The sequence below is a fragment of the Pogona vitticeps genome, chromosome 4 (assembly GCF_051106095.1).
Source record: "Pogona vitticeps strain Pit_001003342236 chromosome 4, PviZW2.1, whole genome shotgun sequence".
Lineage (NCBI taxonomy): Eukaryota > Metazoa > Chordata > Lepidosauria > Squamata > Agamidae > Pogona > Pogona vitticeps.
In genome coordinates, this window is record NC_135786.1 from 206,687,037 (window position 1) to 206,709,205 (window position 22,169).

General features: G+C 38.6%; 2 protein-coding genes and 1 long non-coding RNA gene across 8 annotated transcripts in view; 1 reads left to right on the forward strand and 2 right to left on the reverse strand.

The window, feature by feature from the left end:
• The window catches only part of LOC140706961 (uncharacterized), a 29,501-nt gene extending 8,451 nt beyond the window's left edge, over window positions 1-21,050 (forward strand). Inside the window, exons 2-3 of the long non-coding RNA XR_012086936.2 lie at window positions 16,126-16,851; window positions 17,515-21,050. This is a non-coding gene — a long non-coding RNA (uncharacterized LOC140706961). The remainder of the gene's footprint in view (window positions 1-16,125; window positions 16,852-17,514) is intronic.
• LOC144589259 (uncharacterized) overlaps window positions 1-22,169 on the reverse strand; it is a 486,230-nt gene that overhangs the window by 448,836 nt on the left and 15,225 nt on the right. The window lies entirely within an intron of this gene.
• The window catches only part of TPD52 (tumor protein D52), a 42,744-nt gene that overhangs the window by 4,124 nt on the left and 16,451 nt on the right, over window positions 1-22,169 (reverse strand). For 3 of the 6 annotated variants that reach the window (XM_020787553.3, XM_072999062.2, XM_078393551.1), the window contains 4 exons: window positions 9,958-10,073; window positions 6,672-6,820; window positions 5,237-5,338; window positions 523-564 (listed from right to left, as the gene is read on the reverse strand). In XM_020787553.3, coding sequence (XP_020643212.1) covers window positions 523-564; window positions 5,237-5,338; window positions 6,672-6,820; window positions 9,958-10,073 — 409 coding nt within the window. Of the gene's footprint in view, window positions 1-522; window positions 565-5,236; window positions 5,339-6,671; window positions 6,821-9,957; window positions 10,074-14,785; window positions 15,176-22,169 lie in introns of those variants that run through there. The other 3 variants (XM_072999063.2, XM_072999064.2, XM_020787557.3) reach the window with 3 other exon arrangements.

Consider the following 22,169-nt stretch of genomic DNA (forward strand, 5'->3'; position numbering starts at 1 on the left):
CTAACCTTTTTGAGCCCGAGTGCCCAAACTGGGGGGGGGGGGGGGACACACCCTTGCGGGTGGCAGGCCACAGCGGAAGAGGGAATTTCAGGCATGGAGGTGCCTTCAGACCCCACTCCGGATCCGCCTCCAGTTGGGCCCCGCCAGTGCTTGCTGCTCCAGATCCTGGCCCACCGGGGCGCTAGCACTACAGCTGCAGCCGCCTCAGGTTTGGCTGCTGGGGGTAGCAATCCGGCGACTTGTGGCTCGCGTGCCCGCAGAGAGGGCTCTGCGTGCCAGGTGTGGCACATGTGCCACAGGTTCGCCATCGCTGGTCTATAACATTACAGATGCATTTCTTTCCTCATCCCCTAAGAGGAAAACCCTTAGACGGCACACTCAGGATGTATCATACCGAGAATAATTTGAGTAAGTCTAATATACCTTCTGCTGTAAACTAGGCATAACTGTACCAACCAAAATTATCCTTTCTGTTCAGATTAGGATAATTTGTGGGCAATTAGTAGACTATGCATACGTTACCTCATGGCAGGCATGCTAATTGAATGCTGTAGACAACGTATACTAAAATGCCAGCATTAAGAGAAAGGAAAATCTGATTACAGAGAGTAGTAAAAATATCCTTGCCAAAATCATACATATATCAACACACTTTTCCAGTGCACCCAAGGAAAGCATGCATATTAGCATCACGCAAAGCTAAAAAGTGAGCAGCAGCAGTAACATTTAACACATGCTATCTTTAAGAATCACCCCCTGCAGTTTGTTTTCCAGAGCAACTTATCACTTTTAGCACAATGTGACAGATTATAAATTACGTAAATGAGGCCAATATGTTCTAAAATATTTACTTACAGCAAGTATAGCTAGTCAACTACACAGCATTTTCTTTTTTGCCCTAATTAGCTCCCCCCAAACACACAAAAGTGCTCCTCTTTTATGTAAAACATTATTTTATGCAAACATTCCATAGTATGTTCATCCTTGCACTATCCTGGAAAATAACAAATGCCTTTTTAGGTATAAAACCTGAGAACGTTTCCCTGGGACAAATTACACTAGATTACAATAGCTTTTGAAGATGCTTGTTCCTTCAACCAAACAGAAGTAGCTAATGCAACATGAATTAGAAAATCGCTGATTAGTTTCAGTGACCTGATTGCCAGTAAGTGCAGCTCAGATTCAATTAAATGGTTATTAATTAACCAGTTGTAATCATACGTAACATATATGATCAGGAAGCATGTTTCCCCTTAAGCTACAAAAGACAATAGTCATACTCCATGAAAGCTTTCAGAAAGAAAGAAAGTACTGTACAAGTAAAACCAATTCAATTTAGAAACATAATAGGATTCTAGTAGTTTGCAGATACTACTTTATTCATTGCTCTTCCTTAGGTTGATGACACTGGATCCTACTTTGTGTTCAAATACAACTTTCTGGCGCTTCCAAGAAGAGCTAATAATCTTTCTGGAATATGTGTAAGAAGAACCACCTACTTGATTTATGCTCCTCAGAACATATAACACCATGTTTTTACCAAGTCAGGCCACTGGTCTATTTAGCTTAGTTTTGTTATTTCTAACTAGAAGCAGTTGTCCATAGTTTCAAACAAAATTCCTTCCTAGCCCTAGCTGAAGACCTCTGTTATTCCCTGATGGCCTCCTATCCAAGCACTAACTAGGTCCAACTCTGCTCAGCTTTCAAAATGAGATGAAATTGGGTGTTTGAGCATTTGAGGAGGGATTTGAGAAGCTTCTGCTCTGACTTAAGTGCAGTGTCCTGTACCATCAATAACTATTAATTGCAAGCACCTATCTTCAAAAACTGTTTTCTAACATAATCTCAAACTTGACAGGTTTGAAATTAGTGGTCCGAAACCACTACAAAATATTTCTCACATTTTCAGATGTGAAAAACAGTTAAGTGAGAGAAAACAACCCAGACACCTCTAGGTGACCATGGAGGAGGCTAGAATAATATGTGAGTCTGAAGCTAACTGCAATTCAAATCATTTCATGCTTTCAAAAAGAGACCACCATGGGTTTTTCCCCAAATGAATGTACAAACTTCTCACAGTAGGAAAGATTAGATTTCTCTTTTCAAATGTTTGTCCCCTTCACTTTCTCCTTCAGAAACAGAAAATACCTGAATTTTAAAATGATCAACAAGGAAAACTAGTAAAAGATCATGATCACATTTCTATCGTAGAAATTCAGAAAGGCTATAGTAAGGTAACATTCCAGTAAAGCTTTTGGAAGGGAGCAAATATTTGTTTCAGTCCTTCAGTATAGCATACAGTGCCAATCTTGAAGACGTTGACAAACTGCAAATGTGTCCAGATGATAATGACAAAGATAGCGATGGGTCTGGAGACCATGTGCTATGAGGAAGAGTTGAAGGAGCTGGATGGGTAACTTGAGCAGACATCAATTGACAATATGGTAGCCATCTTCAAATATTTGAGGAATGGTCTGATAGATGGAGCGTGCTTGTTTCCTGTTGTTCCAGAAAACAACACTGAGTTCAGTGAACTCAAGTGACAAGAAAAAAAGAGTTGGACAAAACAGCAGGAAATTCTCGAAAATGATGCAAGCAATTCAAGAGTGGAATAGACTGCCTCAGAAGGCAGCAGACTCATTCATTGAAGATTTTAAAACATAAGCTGACTGGCACCATGTTGGGGATGCTATAATAGAAGATATCCTGCACTGGAAAGGAAATGGACTAGATGGCCTTTGTGGTTCATTCCAATTATATTATTTCATTATGGGTGGGGGCAGTCTGTAGCAATCATCTGTTAAATTGGTTTAAGTGCTCATTCTGGAAAAAGCCTTATGTTAAAACATTTAACTAATTACTGCAGTCTGCAGCCCATCATATTATCTCAAGATTCTTAGGTATTAGCGACCACAAGGAACTAAACTTGCCAGCTCTGGTACAGTTACTCATGCTTTGTTTGAAGTTTAATGCTAGCATGATTTCTGCTGTAAAGATACTGAAGGGAAAAGCTACTTCCCTGACAAAGTCACTAACACACATACATGTACAAGGATGTCAAGTGTTTCAGAACACACAACTGTAGTAAGAATTCTGCAGTTTCCTTACATTATGTTTATTTCCAAAAAATATTGCTAGCTCCTCTTCTAAATGTTTCCCCTTCCTGAAGCAAGGAATGTTTAATTGAACATTTCAGAATTACCTAAACTTAAATCCCACCAACTAATTTAGCTCTCTACAAGTTAACTACATATTATGCTGTCAGCTATGAGAGAAAGCCAACTTGCATACTCTACACCTTTAAACCATCTTACCCAAATGAATGTTTAAATGCCTGCACTCTGTTTCAGCATAAACATAGGTATTTTCACAGTATGAGCTATAAGCACATAATTATACTTGATTTTAAAATATAACTGACAGATTAAGTTTATTTTGAGCAATGGAATCTAACTATCATGTTAAGCTGTTCAGAATACTGTGCATTACTTATATAAGAGATTTTTACTTTTGAAGGAGGGAAGACATCATTCAATTTGTAGTTCCCAGGGCTGTGCAGCAGCAAAAAACAAAATGCTGTGAACAATGTAATTTTGTTTTTATTCATTTTGTGTGTCTTAGTTCATTAAGCTTCAATGCTTTTTTCCAACTTCGGTATCCAAAAGAAAATTGCAAATGACAAAATGTTTAGTAATTTTCTTTTTTAAAAGTTCAGCACATTTCTGAGGAACTGCATTGAGATTTTATCCTTCAGTGAGGTGCCAGCTGCACATTGGTTACACGTCAGCTGTGTCTGTCATGCACCTAACACCTTAACAATTAGCCACATAAACCTCTACAGTTCTTCTTGCATTCACCTTGGTTTCCAATGAGATTTTGACCATTATGTTTTGTTATGTTTCTGTATTTTGTTATGTTTCTGTATTTTATTATATTATTATTTTATTATTTAAAAGCTTTTTTTCCTCCACCATGCCATAGAGTTTTGACTACTGAGTGGTACAGAAATGTAACTGGCCAAATCTCTGCTGAGATTTTGTGCATGCACAAGATAAATCATGCTGCAACTAACTGATGAAGTGGCTTCGTGCTGCTGTGTACGTGACAAAGAACACAACTGACTGGGCTTGTCATGTCTTCAGTTAGCCATGGCAATTTATTAGATGATTCCTCTTCCATGTACATTAAATCCCAAGAAAATGTTGGTGGTTTTGTTTCCTTGGATATTACATGATTTAAAAATAAAATAAGAGAAAGTATTGAAAATAATTCAAAGGCACCATAAACATAACATTCTGTTGGCCAAACTGCCAAAATACGTTGCATCAGAACATTTTTTAAAGAATTTATCTGAAAAAAATTCTATCTGAATCACTCACAAATTCATTCCAAATTCTGGGAGGGGCCAATTTCACAAAATGCAGGTGGTTCAGAAATCTACAGGCCGTGATTCGTGCAACTTGCTGTTTATTTAAAACACCTTCCTTCTTTCCAGATGAGCCAATAGCAAATGCAGAAGGTCCTTGTCCTGTAGGCTGTTATTCCTAGCCCAAACAGAACAATATTCTCCACAGCCCTCAAACATGGTAGCATCATGCAAGGTACATCCAGAAAAAAAAATCTCCTAGTAGCCAAGTCAGTGGAGAACCACCTTGCATATTAAGCAGGATGAGAAGGTGGTTTGTGAGGCATCACGAGAGAGCCACAGAATGCATATCTATGTCTATTACCAATGATGTGTTGCATGTTATCCTCTGTCTTAGGCAGCTAAGAGTTTAAAGCACACTAAGTCAAAACATGCATGCTGTTTCCAAACCACGCCTGGACAATGCAAGTCTATGTGGATCACTGCTACTCCAGACAGTGGAGGGACATCTCTTCCTATATAAAATACTGCCCCCCTCCCTTCAGTGGCAAAAAGTGTCACCATCCAATTGCCTTGTACAGATGAAATGCTATATTGACTAAAAGGAATGTGGGCATTTAAAAGCAAAGCAACATTTATATGACCATTTTTTGTTAACTAGATGTGTTTTATATGTCACTGACTAGAATTTGTTGGCTAGAGGCAGTAGTTTCTGCTCCAGAACATCAAAATACTCTGTTAATAAAATCAAGATGCAATTCTACCAATAATCCACACAGACTCTCCACCACTGGATGCATTATCCATTTCAGTCTACCAAACTTAAACTCCGGTACAGAGTAAATAGGCAGGGAAAGACTAAAGCCATACTTCACATCTTCCAGTTTCTTCGTGATTGCAGAACCAACCGTTGAGAAAGCAGCAGAAGCCTTCTGCCCAGCCTGAGACAATGTTTCCGATGTCTTCTTATATCTGCATTTGAAAAATGATGCAACCTGTTATTTTAATTCATGTGCATCTTGGTCTAGGAAAAGATATTCCTATTATCTCACACTTGAAATTCAGGAGTCGTTTATTCAAAGTTATGTACATTACAGCAGCCAATTATTCATTTTATTCATTTAAAATATTTTTACCTCACCTTTCTCCAATGACATTTCCACTGAACTTGAACTTCAGTACAGATTCATCTAGAAAGGAAGATTTGGGGCAGAATCCCACTGCACACTTACACCTATAGAAAGCTAATGGTGAAACTCACAGGAGCTTCTTATTAGCTGTTAACAAACCTCTGCCTGAATCTTCAGCTGTGCACCAACTCACCAGGAGTTGTACAAACCCGAGAAAACCAAGCAAGAATTATTTAACTAGCGACAAGTCCCAGTGAGTTATGTGATTTGCCTTCTGCAGATGTAGCTAAACATCAGGATTTTGTCTTTATATCCTTCTTCCTCACCAAATGACTATTCTGCAACAAGCTGCCACTTCTTCCAACACAAGCTAACAATTTCTTGAGGCAGCACTTGAAATTATGTCTGGATCAGAAGAATTAGACTTTCCAAGACATAGGACTTTCACTACCGATACACAATTGCTGTTTTAAAAAAAGAAATTGTGAAGTTCTGCCATTTGACCAGACAGAGTTCTAGAAACAGCAAGAGAACACAGGTGGTTCATGCTTATGCTATGACAGTAAAAATTAATTTTTAGCCTACTTTTCAAACCTACAGTATTGGTTTAGGATAGTTTTCCTCAATGTGTCACTCTATAGATGCTGCTGGACTCCAACTCCTGCCAAGGCCAGGGTGGTCAACAGTCAAGGATGATGTAAGCTATAATCCAAAATTTGTCAAGGGAACCGTATCAGGAAGAGTAATGCTAAAGGAATGGACATTCGTACATGTTCACATATATGCTTATACAGATAGAACACCAAATCCTATCCACAACTTCTGCTTCTGCTTTGATTAATTATATTTCCAAGACATTAGGAGCTAGTCTACATAACATACAGAATCATATGACACATCTTTTTCAGTGACAGTACTTCAGGGAACCTCTACAGAGTAGAAGGGGTTACTTGTTTCATAATTCTCCCCCATATGGGAGAGCTCCAACAAATGGAAAGCTAGTATTTCAGGAAAAAAAAGGAAGTATTCAGTCATTAGGCAGAGGATTTTAAGGACCATCCAAACATACATCCTGTCCCCTTTGGACCACAAAATGTAGACTTCTGTGAACAGTGTGCAGAGCACTTCACTCAGTATCCCTTGATTTGAAACTATGCTAAAGAAAGGAAACATACGCATTTGTTGATGTTACATCTTGCCATCCTTTAGAAAGGTTCTGCTTCAGCTCCTGCAATGAACTGATTCCTAGTTTCCTCTTTATTTCTGCTAGATGCTTCTCTTTAGCTGCTAGCACTTGTGACAGAGTTTGAATTTCTTCTTCTACCTGCAAAGCAGAAACCATTAAGCAGTTGCAGAACATAAAATATGAAAACAAAACAACATACATAAATACAAATAGATAAGATCCTATCAAGCCTCATCTTTCTTCCACTCATTTTTTTTAACTAAACTATTACATTAAGCAGAGACACTTTAGCTCCACAAGCATAAAGTCTTAATAAGAAGTTTCCTTTCAGAGGAAATGAATGGATTATATTAAGCAGAAATATTTGTCCCCATGATCATAAAATAACTCTTAATAAGCAGTTTCCTTCAGAGGAAAATGACAACAAATGAATGGCTTTGGCTAGACAGCTTCACTAGTATATAGAGATTTCTCACAGCATGGTGCCTGATGTGGGAGGAACAGTTACAACCAGTATAGATAATCTTCCAGCAGGATTCTCCCATGATACAATCACAAAAGATAGACAGCATACTTATCCTGAACATTTAGATCCATCCAAAATACATACAAGAACTTGTAATACTGAGCCCCATGACACAGGGATTAAACTGCAGTACTGCAGTCAAGACTCTCCTCGTGACCTCAGTTCAACCCCAGAATTTCACATTGATTGGTCCATACTATGATGAAAGGAACATCTTCTTGATTGTTTTCCTCATCTCTATACTCCACAAGAAATTCTGTTATCCACCCTGTCACAGTCAGAAAAGCAGCAGCTTCTATGGGCAACCGAGTAATCCACCAGGACATATTCAGTGCCCTGTTATAGTAATTCATGTCATCTGTCTCTAGTGGTAGAAGCTAGGTAGTGTGCAGCCCAATCCTATTCATATTCTCGAAAAGAAAAGCATGTTTAATTACAGTTGGACCTCTGTATCCATGGGGAATCAGTTCCAAGGCCACTCCCCACAGTTGCTGAAAAACACTGAACACTGTACAGTACATAACATGGTCCCTGGGTCCATCTAGCAGCCAGTTCTGGTAACTTCATCATTTTATTTGTATACAATATATAATATTTGGGGGATATATATTTTCTTTTAATATTTTTAATATTTTCAGACAGTGGATAAGTAAATCAACAGATACTGATCACACAAAAAAGGGGTCTCTACTATAGTAGCATTTACTTTCAGCTACACATGCATAAGCTTGCAACCTAAAGAGCACACACATTTTTGTCTCTTAACTTCATTTCATGCTGGCATTTTGGGATGTGTGTTTGGTTTTTTTGGATTCCACTTTTCAGACTTCTCCAAAAACTGACCATTCAGAAGTCTGGGAATTGCAGTCCATAAACACTTACCTTTTGCTCATCTGGACCAAGTTTTCTCCAAATTGCATGCCTGCCAGAGGCCTTGCTTCCTGCGGTTAGGAAGCTTCTATAGTGCTTCCTGGGAGCTGTAGTTCTTGAAGAGGCACCCTTTATAGAGCCTTAAAAGTAGTAAGATTATAAATCCCAGGAAGCACTGTGACAGCTTCCTTTTTCATACATTAATAACAGGAAGCAAAGCCTCAGACAGGAATGTAACCTTGGAGATAGGCTCTGGTCCAAGTGAGCAGAAAACGTCTGTAAGGTAACAAATGGGAACAAGTTCAGAGGAGGGCGACAAGGATGATCAGCAGGCAGGAAACCAAGCCTTATGAGGAAAGGCTGAAAGAATTGGGCATGTTTAGCCTTGAGAAAAGAAGGCTGAGGGGTGATATGATAACATTTTTCAAATATTTGAAAGACTGTCATACAGAGGAGAGGCAAGATCTGTTCTCGATCATCTCAGAGTGCAGGCCATGGAACAATGGGCTCAAGTTAAAGGAAGCCAGATTTTGGTTGAATATCAGGAAAAACTTCCTAACTGTTAGAGCAGTACGACAGTGGAACCAGTTACCTTGGGAGTTGGTGAGTGCTCCAACACTGGAGGCATTCAAGAAAAACTTAGATAAACACCTGGCAGATATGCTTTGATTGTATACCTGCATTGAGCAGGAGATTGCACTTGATGGCCTTGTAGGCCCCTTCCGACGTCACTTTTCTATGGTTATATGGAAGAAAGCAAGGAAACACGAAAGCAAGGAATTAAAGAATCTTTTCCTTCCTGAATGTCATGCACTTCCAATTTCCCTAAGAACTTGTTTTTCTACCATTTGCTTACATTATTACACTTAAGAGATTCCAAAAGAGAAATGTGTATCAATGATTAAAAGGCACCTAGATGCAGTGATGGCTGGTGCTCACTGTGGTTGGTAGGATAAAAAGACTAACACCCATATGCAAAGGTGGGCATTAATTCACACACCCAACCACACACAAGAATTCCCTCTTTTTCTCTCACTTACTCGAACACTGGCCTTATGCCTCTGACAAGGAGGCTGGCAAGACTAGGGATAACATGTGGGGAACCATCCCACAAGAGTACCATCTTTCATATATTCACTACTAAGTACAAAGCCTGCAGTGCTGGGCCTACCTGAACTACCAAGAGGCTGAAAGAACAAATAAACTGGTTAATAAAAAAATCCACGCAACCCTAGACTCGTCAGTAGGGCTCACAGAAGAAGAAGGAGCAAGAGGAGATGGTGGGATCTTTCTTTAAGGAAACCTAGGAAGCAGTTTTGCTTGTGAATTATATAATGGGCAACTTAGTTGGAATGTTTGTGCCCATCAAGGCAGACTGTCATACAATATCAAGGTTGTTAACCAATGTTGGTTATACACATCTAACTTTTCTTCAAAAAGACAAAGAGCTGCATAGATAAGTCTCCACATAAAGGACAATAAATGCTTAGCATTAAACATACAGCAGCATCCTGATTTTTCTCATTGCAAACTTAGAGAAGCAGCACTTTTAAAACTATATTAAATACTTATGTGTGGATATAGCTTTATTATTGTTATTGCTAGAATATTTATAGCTTGCTTTTCTGAGTAAAATATATTTGCTCATAAAGCAGATTTTTTAAAAATTAAAATACATCTCATTAAATCTGAGAAGCATTATTTAACACATATATGTGTATTGCAAAAAAAGCAGCAGCTGATAAAATGTTAAAATAAAACTGCAACCCCCCAAAATCTGGAGAAGAGCATATAAAGATGTCAGGGCCCCATAACAGAAGCCCTACATGTGTGTTAAATTAGTTACAGTATGTGTACCATGCAGAAAAGGTTGAGTTACCTTTGCAAGCTCTCTTCTAAGTTCATCCTGTTCTTCTTCAGATAATCCTTCTGTAACATTAACTGATGCAGCAGCATCTTCTCCAACTTCAGGAATAGCTTCATGTTTTAGAAGACCTTTGGAAAAGCAGTACAGAATTGTTAATTAGGATTGCACTATTTAAAACATTGCACAATTCTATTTTATTAAACCAACATTAATGAAATGTCAGTTCGCAGATGTCTGCCATCTGCTAGGGAGGAGGGCAAAGGAGGCACTCGCCATCCTGTGGACCTCTGTGTTTAGAATATGTTGAAAATGAAGCTGTCCTACTTTGGGCACATTATGAGACTTTGGGCACATCGTAAGAAGATAGGATTCTCCGGAAAAGCCAATAATGCTAGGAAAGGTGGAAGGCAGCAGGAAAAGAGGAAGACCAAATACGAGATGAGTTGACTCCAAAAAGGAAGCTACACGCTTGGGTTTGCAAGAGCTGATCAGGGCAATTCAGGACATGACATTTTGGAGATCACTCATTCATGAAGTTGCCATAAGTCGGGAGGGCGACTTAACAGCACATAACAGCAATACTTATTTTTTAAAGACACACACACAAATCAGCAAAATGATATGTAATACTACTTGTTTGCTTGCTTTGTTTCAAATATTAGTATAACACGAAAATACAATAAAAAATATACTGTACGACCTATTGCAGTCTCATCATCCTAAGTAGTGTGCCATATAAAGTATAATGTGGCCAATACACACCATTACTAAACATCTGCCATTGCTTTAATCAGTGCAAGGAGGGAGCAGCGACACTTCATTGTTCCCATACAAAACTTCACCACTGTTCAGTTATACTGTATCAGATTTCTTATCCAAGTGTAAGAGCACAACATAAAATTCTCTGGACCTCCTTTGAAACTGTTGCAATATAGGCTGGAGGAACATGACGTCCCTGGGGACTCCGGTCACCTCCCTAGAGCAAGTATTAATTAAAACCATTCCTTGGAATATTGCAGGCTGGGCCTCCAAAATAGTGTCTATCTCCTTTAAAGAGTATATCGAGAATTTTGACATTTTATTGTTTCAAGAGACTTGGTCCCAGCAAGAATTGATATTGGATGGCTAGGTATCATTTGTTCTTAAGGCGACTCCTAGTGGAAAAGGGGTAAGGGACGGCTGTGTGCGATGATATCTAACAAGCTACAGGCCTGTGCAATCCATACAGATTCTATTTCTAATATTGCCACTGCTGTAATTCTGAAATTTAATTTCCGTGTTTTACTGTTAATTGAGATTTATATTCCATCCGAGACTGCTTGTATTAAGGATCAAGCTTACAGACAGGGACTTTCTGCACTGTTATGGAGAAGAGACTCCTTGGGCCATCAGGCAGCTCAAACTCATTCTGCTTGTTCTGACCCAGGGTTGCTATTTCTTCAAATTCTATAAGACTTCAACACCCTAGAAATACAGTAACAACACACTGCTTCTGAGAGCCTCCAAACCTCCCTTAATTTAATTTTTTTTGCACTATTACAATCTAGAAATATTGGAGACACCCTATAGTATGTTCACAACTATATTGTTGAATTCTTTATCATAGCAGCCAAGCATCTCTGCTAAGGGAGGCAAGAGGCAGTTACCTCCCACCCCCAGATAAGTAAGATTTTCCAGTTCCCTTTTTCTCTTGAAAGCAACTCCAACCTTTACAGACATCATCACACCCTAGGCAATGAATTAACCTACAGTCATGAATGACCAACAGACTTTATGGAGAAGGAATTTCCTGATGCATTTTAAAGCCATTGTTGCAGTCCTCCCAGGTATAATGCTATCGTCACCTTCAAAAAGAAATCAGAAATCCAGGAATTTAATGTAGCTGTGATGGCTGGTGGTGTATTTCTCCCTCACCACCATGACAGTGGCAAAGGTGGAAGCACATTATCCTTCTGACTCACATCTTATTCAAAAATTTATTTTTGAGCAAACATTAAAAGTACTGTATTAACTTTAACATTACCAAGTCATGCAAATAAATATTCATTTTTATTATGTCCAAACTGCCAGACACAGGCAGAGAGACTGTAGGTTATATCAGCTCTGACAAGCATTATTGTACCCATTTTGTTGTCTGCGGTTACAGTTTTATTGCAACACCACAGAGCAGTAAATCTAGTACAGAATTCTTAGAGGTCAGGCCCACTTATCATGATTGGTAGATGTCCAGGCAATGAAATCTACCAGAAATGGTGCATTTGTTATCTAAAACTATCAGTGCTTCTTTCATATGTAAAATGTACAATTTTGAAAGGACATTTGTTCGCTTCAAAATTAATGCAAATGTTGTTATGTAAGTGGATTTTAAAATCATCTGACAACTGGAAAAACAGAACAAACAGTCCAGGCTCCTCTGTAACCCTCATCAGGCATTGCTATTTCACCTTCCTCTGTCACACCGGTTCCTAACTTTGGAAAACCCAGGTGTTCTTGCACTGCAACTCCCAGAAACCTCAGTCAATATAGCAGGTGGTGAAGGCCTCTGGGAACCACAGTCCAAGAACACTCTAACAGAATAGGGCAATAGGTAGTTTCTCTCCCACATGCAGGCTTTCTACTTAGATGTATAGGGAAATGGGATAGTTGCCAGTGATGATCAAGTCTGAACCCTCTGCCCCTCCAGTATACTGTATGTGGTTGTATACATTTATCTATTTAGAATTCTGGTTGTTCAAGGTTCATTTCATACATTCTTGCACACATTTACAGGAAGTTGAACATATAAAAAGGTACTTCAAGTATACATATTGTAAAAAATTTCTATAGTCATGACAGGAATTCACTGTCATCAGACGTCCATGCTATTCAAACTGCTATCTACAATCCATCTCTCTACAGAAAGATCTGTCCTGCAGTACGATGAACCTATTTTTATCTTTAAAAAATATCAGTTTACTTTGATTTAACCTCTGGAATCCAAGTTTTATAGCCTTGCCTGTATCAAATTTAAGAAAACTGTTAGAACAGCAGGAAGCACCTGCCTTTATTCCCCTAAACCAACTAAATTAGTTTTGCATTCAGAGTTCTGCCAACTCATTTTCTCTCCATCTCTACTAGCTGGACAGAGGTTACCGCTTGTGTCTTAATGGTACTTAGTGTATGGTATTTGCAACTTAGAAATTGAAATGTTAATTAATGGCTAGGATTAGTTCAAGACATTTTCCTCTCTGAAGACAGCAATGGACACTTGTGGTGCAATTTTCCCATTCCACATAGAAAAGCCAACTACAGTAGTTGAATCTACTTCCAACACTCATGATGGCACAAGGTCCCTCCCCCAAAAACTGAGGCTGGGGTTTTGCTTAGAATATCAGAGTTGACAGTAAGGCAGCACAGTGGCTTTGTCCAATATTGTGCTATTGCACATGAGCCACACTCTACTTAATAGTGTGGCCAGCCCCGTAAATGAACACATATCTCTGTATCTACCTTGTATCTGTTTCACATTACTGTATTCAGTGCTGAATCCATTTCATCCAATTTCTTCCACTTTTGTTTCAAAAACTGTGCTACAATTTAACTTTTGTATATTATTCCCATGCTGTACATTTACAGGAGGAGAAAGAAGAGAACCACCTACCTAAGGTTAACTACTCAACTTATAGTGAAAGCAACTGGCAAGGCAGTGACTACCTGGTTCATAGCTACATGTTAGCCTCTAGAAAGACACCAGACTTACAGCAAGAGAAATGATGAAATCAAGTGAGGAATCAATTCAGTCTCAGGAACTGTCTGCTTTAGGATACCACCCTATATCAATCAATGTTTAAATTAATCATCAAGTGCATCTTGCACAAATAAAGCAATTGGATGGGCACTCCAAGGTGGATTTAATTTACACCATGATTTAAATTTTTAAAATTGGATTTTTTGATGATTTAAAACAAGAAATCCATTTTTAAAATTTAAATCAAGATTTAAATAGTGATTTACATCAATTTGATTTTTTAAAAATCACTGATTTTCATCCACCCTGATGGACACTCAGAAAAAACCCCTTGCCCCCAAAATACAAGAGTCGCAGATTGAAACATGATGTGGACCAAGGTCCAGTAGAACTGGGCAACTAGTTATTTGTAACTTGGATTCTGTTCCACATTTTGTGAACTAATGCCTCTGATACCATTTGGCAAGTTGTATTGATCTCTAAATTTTCTTCTAAAAATCAAAAACATATACAGTATTTGGAACAATAATTATTAGACCATTTCTTCAATACATTCAAAACAGTGTTTTGCTCATAATATAGAGAGGTTATGGTTTTCCGCATTTCTGGAACAGTATTTTTATCTTAAAGTGCTTCAGGAGAAATGGCTTTGTTCATATTGTGTGGGCTGCAAAGGAGACACAGAAAGCCCTTCTGCTTAAGTTCTTCTGAATAGTACAGGGAAAGAGGCTGGGTGGGATTTTATAACAGAATATGAACCCTTTATTATCCATTCTTTCAACCATTCTTTGTGCTGGAGGGGGTCTAAATCAATGCAGATTCATAGGCTGTGGAGCAGTAACAACATCCGAGATACACATATACTACATTACAAAGCAAGCTTTCAGCTGATGGAGTGTTATTAGTAGCAACCCTGATTCTTTGCTCATTAAAACTATAGTACAGAAGATGATCTGTGCTCCCCAAGAGCTCTCTAATAGCTGCTTTCAACTCCAGGGGGACCGCTCAGGGTGTATTACCACAAATGCGAAGCTGCAGTTTCCAGAAGTCTACCTTTGCAGTACACCTTTTTCTAAGAGCATTGTAGATACAAAAACATTTTAAAAGCATTACCAGGGTTCTTCAGGATAGGAGATCCAGGTGGAGAGAAAGTCATTCTGGGCGACAGGTAGAGATAATTTCTATTAACTCCAGTATCAAAATCAAAGGGAGATTTGTAATCCTCGTATAGGTCCGTATCTAGCCAGTCCACTACAGAGATCTCAGAATGCATGACCACTCGAAAGCTTTCCTGCAGCCTGTGAAGCATCCATCCTTTGCACAAGACAGTTAACTTGCTAAATATCAAGCCGTAAGTCTAAAGGCAGCAGGCACTCACATTGTGCCATATTTCTTTTAGAGAACTGATATGATTTTGATATTTAGGATACTGTACTAGTTTAATAATTGACTCCCAAAGCACTCTTTAACCACAATATTTTGTGCAATCCATGGCTGAATCTATGACTCTTCCATTAAGCAAAGCAATCTCCACATATAGCAGAGCATACGCAGAACTCAGAATGCCTAGAGTTCCGGAAAGCTTAGCTCCATGCAGGATTACACCAGCAAGAGTTCCCTGTCATTTTTAAAGTGTCAGCTGACTGCACTTGCAGCAGCATATCCTTAATCTTCTAGGACACAAAGGATTAGTAGCCATAATCTATCCTATAAGCCATCTGTGTAGGACTTCATGCCTGATTAATGGAATAGATTTTTCCTCCCCAGAGTGTAGCTTTCAACCTTGTTTGTCTCTTTGCAAAATAATAATAATAATTTTAGCTGTTTCACATGACACTACATGTTTACCGCTGCACAGTAACAGCAAAGAGCTACAGTCAGTTTCTTCTTAAATACCGGGGTAGGGGGAGGATCACATATGTTGCCTGCACACAATAGGACTGGGCTGCTATTTATGAACTGTGATATACCACTTGGTCAAACTGCAAAAAAAAAACTTTTCCTTCTCTTACTTATACAGTTGCTTCGACTATTAATTAACAAGAAGCTGTGTGCATTTTAAGCCTCAAATGAAAAGACTGCTAGTTAGGAAATTGACTGTACAGTGGTGCCTCGCTTAGCGATTGCCTTGTTTAACAATGTATTCGCTTAGCGATGAGGTTTTTGGAGCGATTTTGCGCTCCGTTTAGCGATGTTCCCTATGGGGAAATTTCGCATAGCGATGTTCGGGACCTTGCCTCGCTTAGCGATGACAGTTTTAGGTCCCCTGTTTCGCTTAGCGATGTTCCGTTTTTGCTATTTTTAAAGTGTCTTAAAATGTTCAAAAATGGTTTCAAATGCATGGGATCGTTAGTGCACCTTGCAAAACCTTTGCAAACTTAATTTGGATTTGTTCTGACTCTTCGTTAATTTTTGGTGAATTTTTCCCCCCATTGAAATGCATTGAACTGCAGGTTTGACAGCAAGTTCCTACTCCAGTCCTCTGAAGATGCCGGCCAGAGACTGGCGAAATGTCAGGAAGAACAACCCACAGAACATGGCCAAAGAGCCCGAAAAACCTACAACAACAATCTACAGTTTGCTTGCTGCAGTAACATGTTGTTCCAGACAGAGAGAAGCAGGAAGCACTCATCTAAATATATGCATGGAACATGTTGCCTGATAGAATCCAACAATCTTCTCTCTACATAAGAAAAGTTCATACAATACTTTCAGGGAAATAGTACAACAAAATATATTTACAAAGGTCACCTGAATATGCAACAATGGAACAAACTTTTTCATATGATGCTGACCCAGGCTGTCATGTACAGTATTACCTCTCAGAGTCCACTCCCCCTCCCCCCTCAAATGCTAAGCCACAGCTTGAGTATGAACCGTCCACAGTTAATGAGGCTGCCTAGTGAGAGCAAGCACATTTGCCCGAGAAAGATTCAGATCATCCCAAGCACATGTGATCTTGAATCCTCAGGAGAAACCCTTTAGATAATGATTCCTGGAATACTAATTAACGAAAGAACTTGGAAAGGCTGTGTAAGAAGGTCCAGAAGAGCTTTTGGGAAAGGTCTTTCTGTCTGTCTGTCTGACTTACTTACTGTCTTACTTACTCCCCATAAGGACCCAAGGTCTTAAAAACAATTGTGAGGAAAACTGTGGAAAAGGCCTTGAGAGACAAAGTGGTAAGTGCAGCAAACAAATCTAATTGAGAGTAAACAAGACCTATGTTTTGTTAATGATGTGAATTGTCCACAGGGTCAGTCACAATAGTCAGCTGCTGTTGGCCTTCCCTCTGGGCACTATGTAACTTTCTCTTTTTCTCTAACTTTAGCTACTTTGTTCTGTGTAAATGCTGTAAATTGTTATTTGATATTGTTTTTATTCTGCGTTTTGTGAGCCGCCCAGAGTAGACTAATGGGCGGCATATAAGCTCAATAAATAAATAAATATATAAATAAATATTTAACATGAATGAATTTTATTGTGGAATACGAATTCAAACAGCCCAGTTCATTAGATGCATAGAATGTGGTTCTCAAGCTGTAAGGCATAGAGACACATGTAGAAGAAAAAAAAAAACCTCAAGTGTTGAGAAGTGAGCATAAAATGAGAGGTTCTCTCTCTCATCACCTCAATGTCTCTTCACATACCCTCCTTGCTTCCACTGGGCAAATTAAGACCAAACTTTTCTCATCAAATATGTAGATACAATAATACTAGAAAGCATGCAGATGTAAAAAGCTCAGTGTAACTTAAGTGTCTTGGATTTAGCATTATTTAAAGCTGAAAGGCAGAACAGAAGAGGAAGAAAACATTCTAACCATTGCCTTAAAAATTTATTTCAGGAGACAGTCATGTTCCAAGAAACCAGTTTTATTACTGTAGCTGCAAGAGAGAAAAAGCTTCAGATGAAAGAGAGGGAAGATTCAGCAGTTTCTCCAGACCAACACACAAGATTGCAGAGCAAAAGTTGCATTTGCCACTTTGAAATGACAAAAGCCAGCCTTTTCAGGACATCCTAAAATTACCTTCACATTCCAGGCACTTTAAACATTCTGCTATGTTGTTCCACACCTCAATCTACACACTCCCATGCCATCTCCTCTTACACAGAAGGGAATGTGGTCTACTAAATTCATAAATGGGGAACATGTGGCCTCCAGATGTTGCTGCACCACCTTCATTCCTCATTCTGGCTATGTTAAAGCTTGCACTTCAACCACATCTGGAAGGCTACAAACTGCCCATCTTCTGCCTAGCACTTCAACATACTGCTTTCATGTTACAACACAATTGGATGCAAAAGTGTAGATGCTTTTATCACATTCAAATGAAAGAATAAGTTAAATAGACTGGTCAGCAGTTGTGAAAGTTCTGATTCTGGTTACAGGCATTAAGGACAATTAAATGTCAGAAGAGATTTCTACTTTTTGTACAACTGCTGCTAAAAAGGGCAATACTATAACCTTTCAGCCTGTATTTCACAGAGGTAAGAGTCTTTTGTATGCCTAGGAAAACCTCTGTGTCCAACTGGCAGTCAGCCATGAATCTAGAAAGAGCCTTCTTATATAAACTTATAGCGCTGACGTCTCTGTTCCAATTTCAGAACTGGGGTAGTGACCTCTCAGCTATGGGGTATGTGTAGATAAAAAATTAAGAGGATTTTATCTAGTAAAGGATTATCTTGTATAAAGAGGTTCAAAGTTTATTCTGAAATGCTGCTTTCAAATAGTTAGAGATGCATATACTTAAAGAAAATGATTTTTAAAAAAAGTTTTAAAATGTTAATTAACACTGGTAATGAAATTAGATCATGAATGACCTCAGTTTTTGGCACACTGTTTTCTTAAACAAATTCACTGATGATCTGTGTAAAACAATTGCTACCTTTTAAAAACCACACACAAGCAGTCCTAGAAATTGCACCTGGATTCCTGTATACACATCCTTTTACGTGGAACTTCCACAATTGCCACAGGGTATATAACAAAAGAAACTGGAGAAACCTAGCTCGGATGTTTCCACCATCAGTTTTTCATGATCCACTGTAAAGCCCTATATATTTTCCACAGAGAAAGATTTTTAGTCAGTTGTTGCTAATCAGAAACAGGATAGACACACACACACAAGGTAATAATACTATTGTCATATGTTGTCAGTCACTTCAAAAGTATGGCAGTCTAATAGGCTTTTTCAGGTTAGTGAGATATTCAAGTAGTGGTTTACCATTGCCACTCCCCCAGTTAGTTGCCATGGCTCAGCAAAGATCTGGACCCACCTCTCCAGAGTCCAAGTCTCTCTCCACTACACCATACTGGTTCTCACAAAGTAACAATATCTGAAGATAAATTATTATTCAAAAATTTTTATTTTCCTCAATTGTGTTTCCAGTATTGCTACTGAGCTTCCCTCTCATCTCTATCAGAGAAACAGCAGAACTAGGCTTAAGAATCCTGTACTTTTTTCTAAATAAGCAAAACTATTTACCTGTTCTACTCACAGTACAGACAGTTCAGAAATATTGATTAAAATGTCTGTGCAAACAAACCTGGGTCATGAATTACCTGCAATGAGAAAGAAAACAGATTGCCTAAACAAAATCATTCACCATTACACATACACCTCATGTTATACACAGTACATATACAGTATAGGATATTTCAGCACATGTATATAAAGTAAAAGAGCTCCACCTACTGGAATATTTTCATTTTATATTCTTTCGCTCATTCAACAACAAACAGAGGATGTTTGTACAGAAAGCACAATGCCTACAAGAAACTATGGATCAGAATACAAAGACATATATAAAGGACACTGAATGGTAAGTGTTCAATACAAAGTGGGCCTAGTGCTTTGTTGTTATATGCCTTCAAGTCAGAACTGACTTGTGGTGACCCTAACAGAACTTTCAAAATGAGTGAGATATTTAACGAGTGGTTCACCAGTTCCACACTCCCAGTGAGTTTCCATAGTAGAGTGGGGATTTGAACCCAGGCCACCTGAGTCCTAGTCTTTCACTCTATCCACTAAACCACACTGGGCCTAGTGCTACCAGTCAAAACAGACAGAAGCTGTGGTTGAGAAACACAGGAAGGTTACAAGTAAAGGATGACATAATATGAACTCCCTGCCAAACTTCAGCAATGAAGCAGGTTGACTACTTGATAAAAGTTTTGTTTGAAAGTACTCCAATCTTTTCTCTACTTATCCTTCATATATATAGTTTACAAGAACATGCTTAATGTAAGAAATGCTTCTGGAATTAAGAGCAACAATAAAGCACACACTATGCCTGTTTTAAGACCTGGCTTCCCATAATGGCCAACAAGTTGCCTACAGAAACCCCAAAAATCATTAAAACAGTCAGCTGTCTTGGGCTGTTGCTTCTAGCATTCTGGCATTCAGTAGCATAGCATCCATTTTCATTCCAAACATAAACTCAAATGTGTCAACTTCTCTACATTATTTTTACAATTCATTCAGGAAGCATAAAAAAATAAACACATTTATGCTCCTGGTGAGATCCAGGCCTCTCACCACTTCCAAAAGACATTCCAAAAGCATCTATAACAAATTCAGTTCCCACTGATTTATGAAAAATACAGTTCTCCTGCATACCCCCATAACCCATTATAAAAACTTCAGAAAGTACATGTAGATTGAACGTAAAAGTAAACTATTTCCATGCTTCTGAAACCTTCATTTTAAAGTACACCAGCTTTTGTTAGGTGTGCTATTTCGCATTCACTAGAATATCATTATGCAACTCAGTGTAGTGCAACACTGATGGAATTCCATTGTTCCCAACTATTGATCAAAATGGAAACAAAAACACAAGGGGAAAATCAACACAGATATTGTTCTTAATGACAACCTTTCATTACTTATAAACATATGTGGCCCAAATTAAAAACAAGATGGATATGATACAGCCAATTAAAGAACTACTGTGTATGAAAGCTTATGTCAAATAAAAAAAACCTCTTAGTTTTTAAGGCGTTATAAGACCCATTTGTTGGTTTTGTTGCAACCAGCACAGCTATCCATCTGGAAATGGTACCTTGCATGAGAATTCGGGGTATACATTTGAAGAGACAAGCAGCAGGAAATAAGCAATCAAGCTTTTTCAAAACTGTGAACTTCTAAAGCTGCTTTATAGGAAAAGCAAAACTGCAGAAAGAGATAAACCACGGTGCTACATCTATTTTTTGCATTTGCTGATGGAGTTAAAGGGTGTTGAACTTCTTTCCAAATAAAGCTGAAAGAGCTCTAACTTTACTGTTCATTACTTTGATATCATCATGGCTATATCACATGTTCCATAAAAGAATAATTAATATTTCAGCTAAAGTTTACATGGAGTATATGTAGCACGGGGAGGTGGTGGTGCTGCGGGCTAAACCGCAGAAGCCTGTGCTGCAGGGTCAGAAGACCAGGAGTCATAAGATCGAATCCACGTGACGGAGTGAGCGCCTGTCGCTTGTCCCAGCTCCCAAAAGCATGCAAATGCAAGTAGATAAATAGGGACCACCTTGGTGGGAAGGTAACAGCATTCCGTGTCTAAGTCGCACTGGCCATGTGACCACGGAAGGTTGTCTTCAGACAAAACGCTAGCTCTATGGCTTGGAAACAGGGATGAGCACGCCCCCTAGAGCTGAGCATGACTGGACAAAAATTGTCAAGGGAAACCTTTACCTTTACCTTATATGTAGCACAATTCATGTATTAAATAATGTAATTGTCATATTGGCCCTAAAACAAATTCTAAAATCCATGTTGAACCAATACCATTGTTAGTCCAATCAAAGGTGCACAAAAATCTGTACAACCTTTCAAGACTTCCCTTCTTGAACTTTACCCTTCCTCAGGCAAAGCTGTTTCAAAAAGCAGGCAGGGAAATGGGGCAAGGGGATCTGGCTTGATGCAGAAGTCAGTGAAGTTGCATCACATACAGGTCAACTGAGATGTCATTGGAAGAAATAACTTCAGGCTCTCTAACAGGCTTGCTGGGAACAAGAAAGGCAAAAAGATGCAAGAAATGTTTGAATCTCTAGTTTGAAAACAGAAACAACTCCCTAAAAACCTGGAACTGTATGAAACCTAATAACTGAGGAGGCCCACTTGAAAGTCTGTAATTTCTTCCTTCCATAATATCTCAATGGACATGTAAGAGTTCACTGTCTCTGACATAAAAGCACTCCCTGCCCCACTTTTTGGAATATCTTTTTCTGATTAAGGAGCTTGCAAGTCTTGAAAGCTTGCACACAATTTTTGTGCTTTTTGAAAGGTAAAACCACAGCATGGATTTAAAAATTCAAGTTTCAAGCACTTCTGCATATCTGATTTGTTATTGTATCACTGGCCTTCTGTGCAGTAATCTTTAAATAATAACTTCATTGGTATACTTTCATTTTATTCACAACCTTGAGTGGGTTTTGAGAGGGTCTTTGTATGATTCATAAGAATACTTGCTTATAAATAAGCATTTAACTGGAGC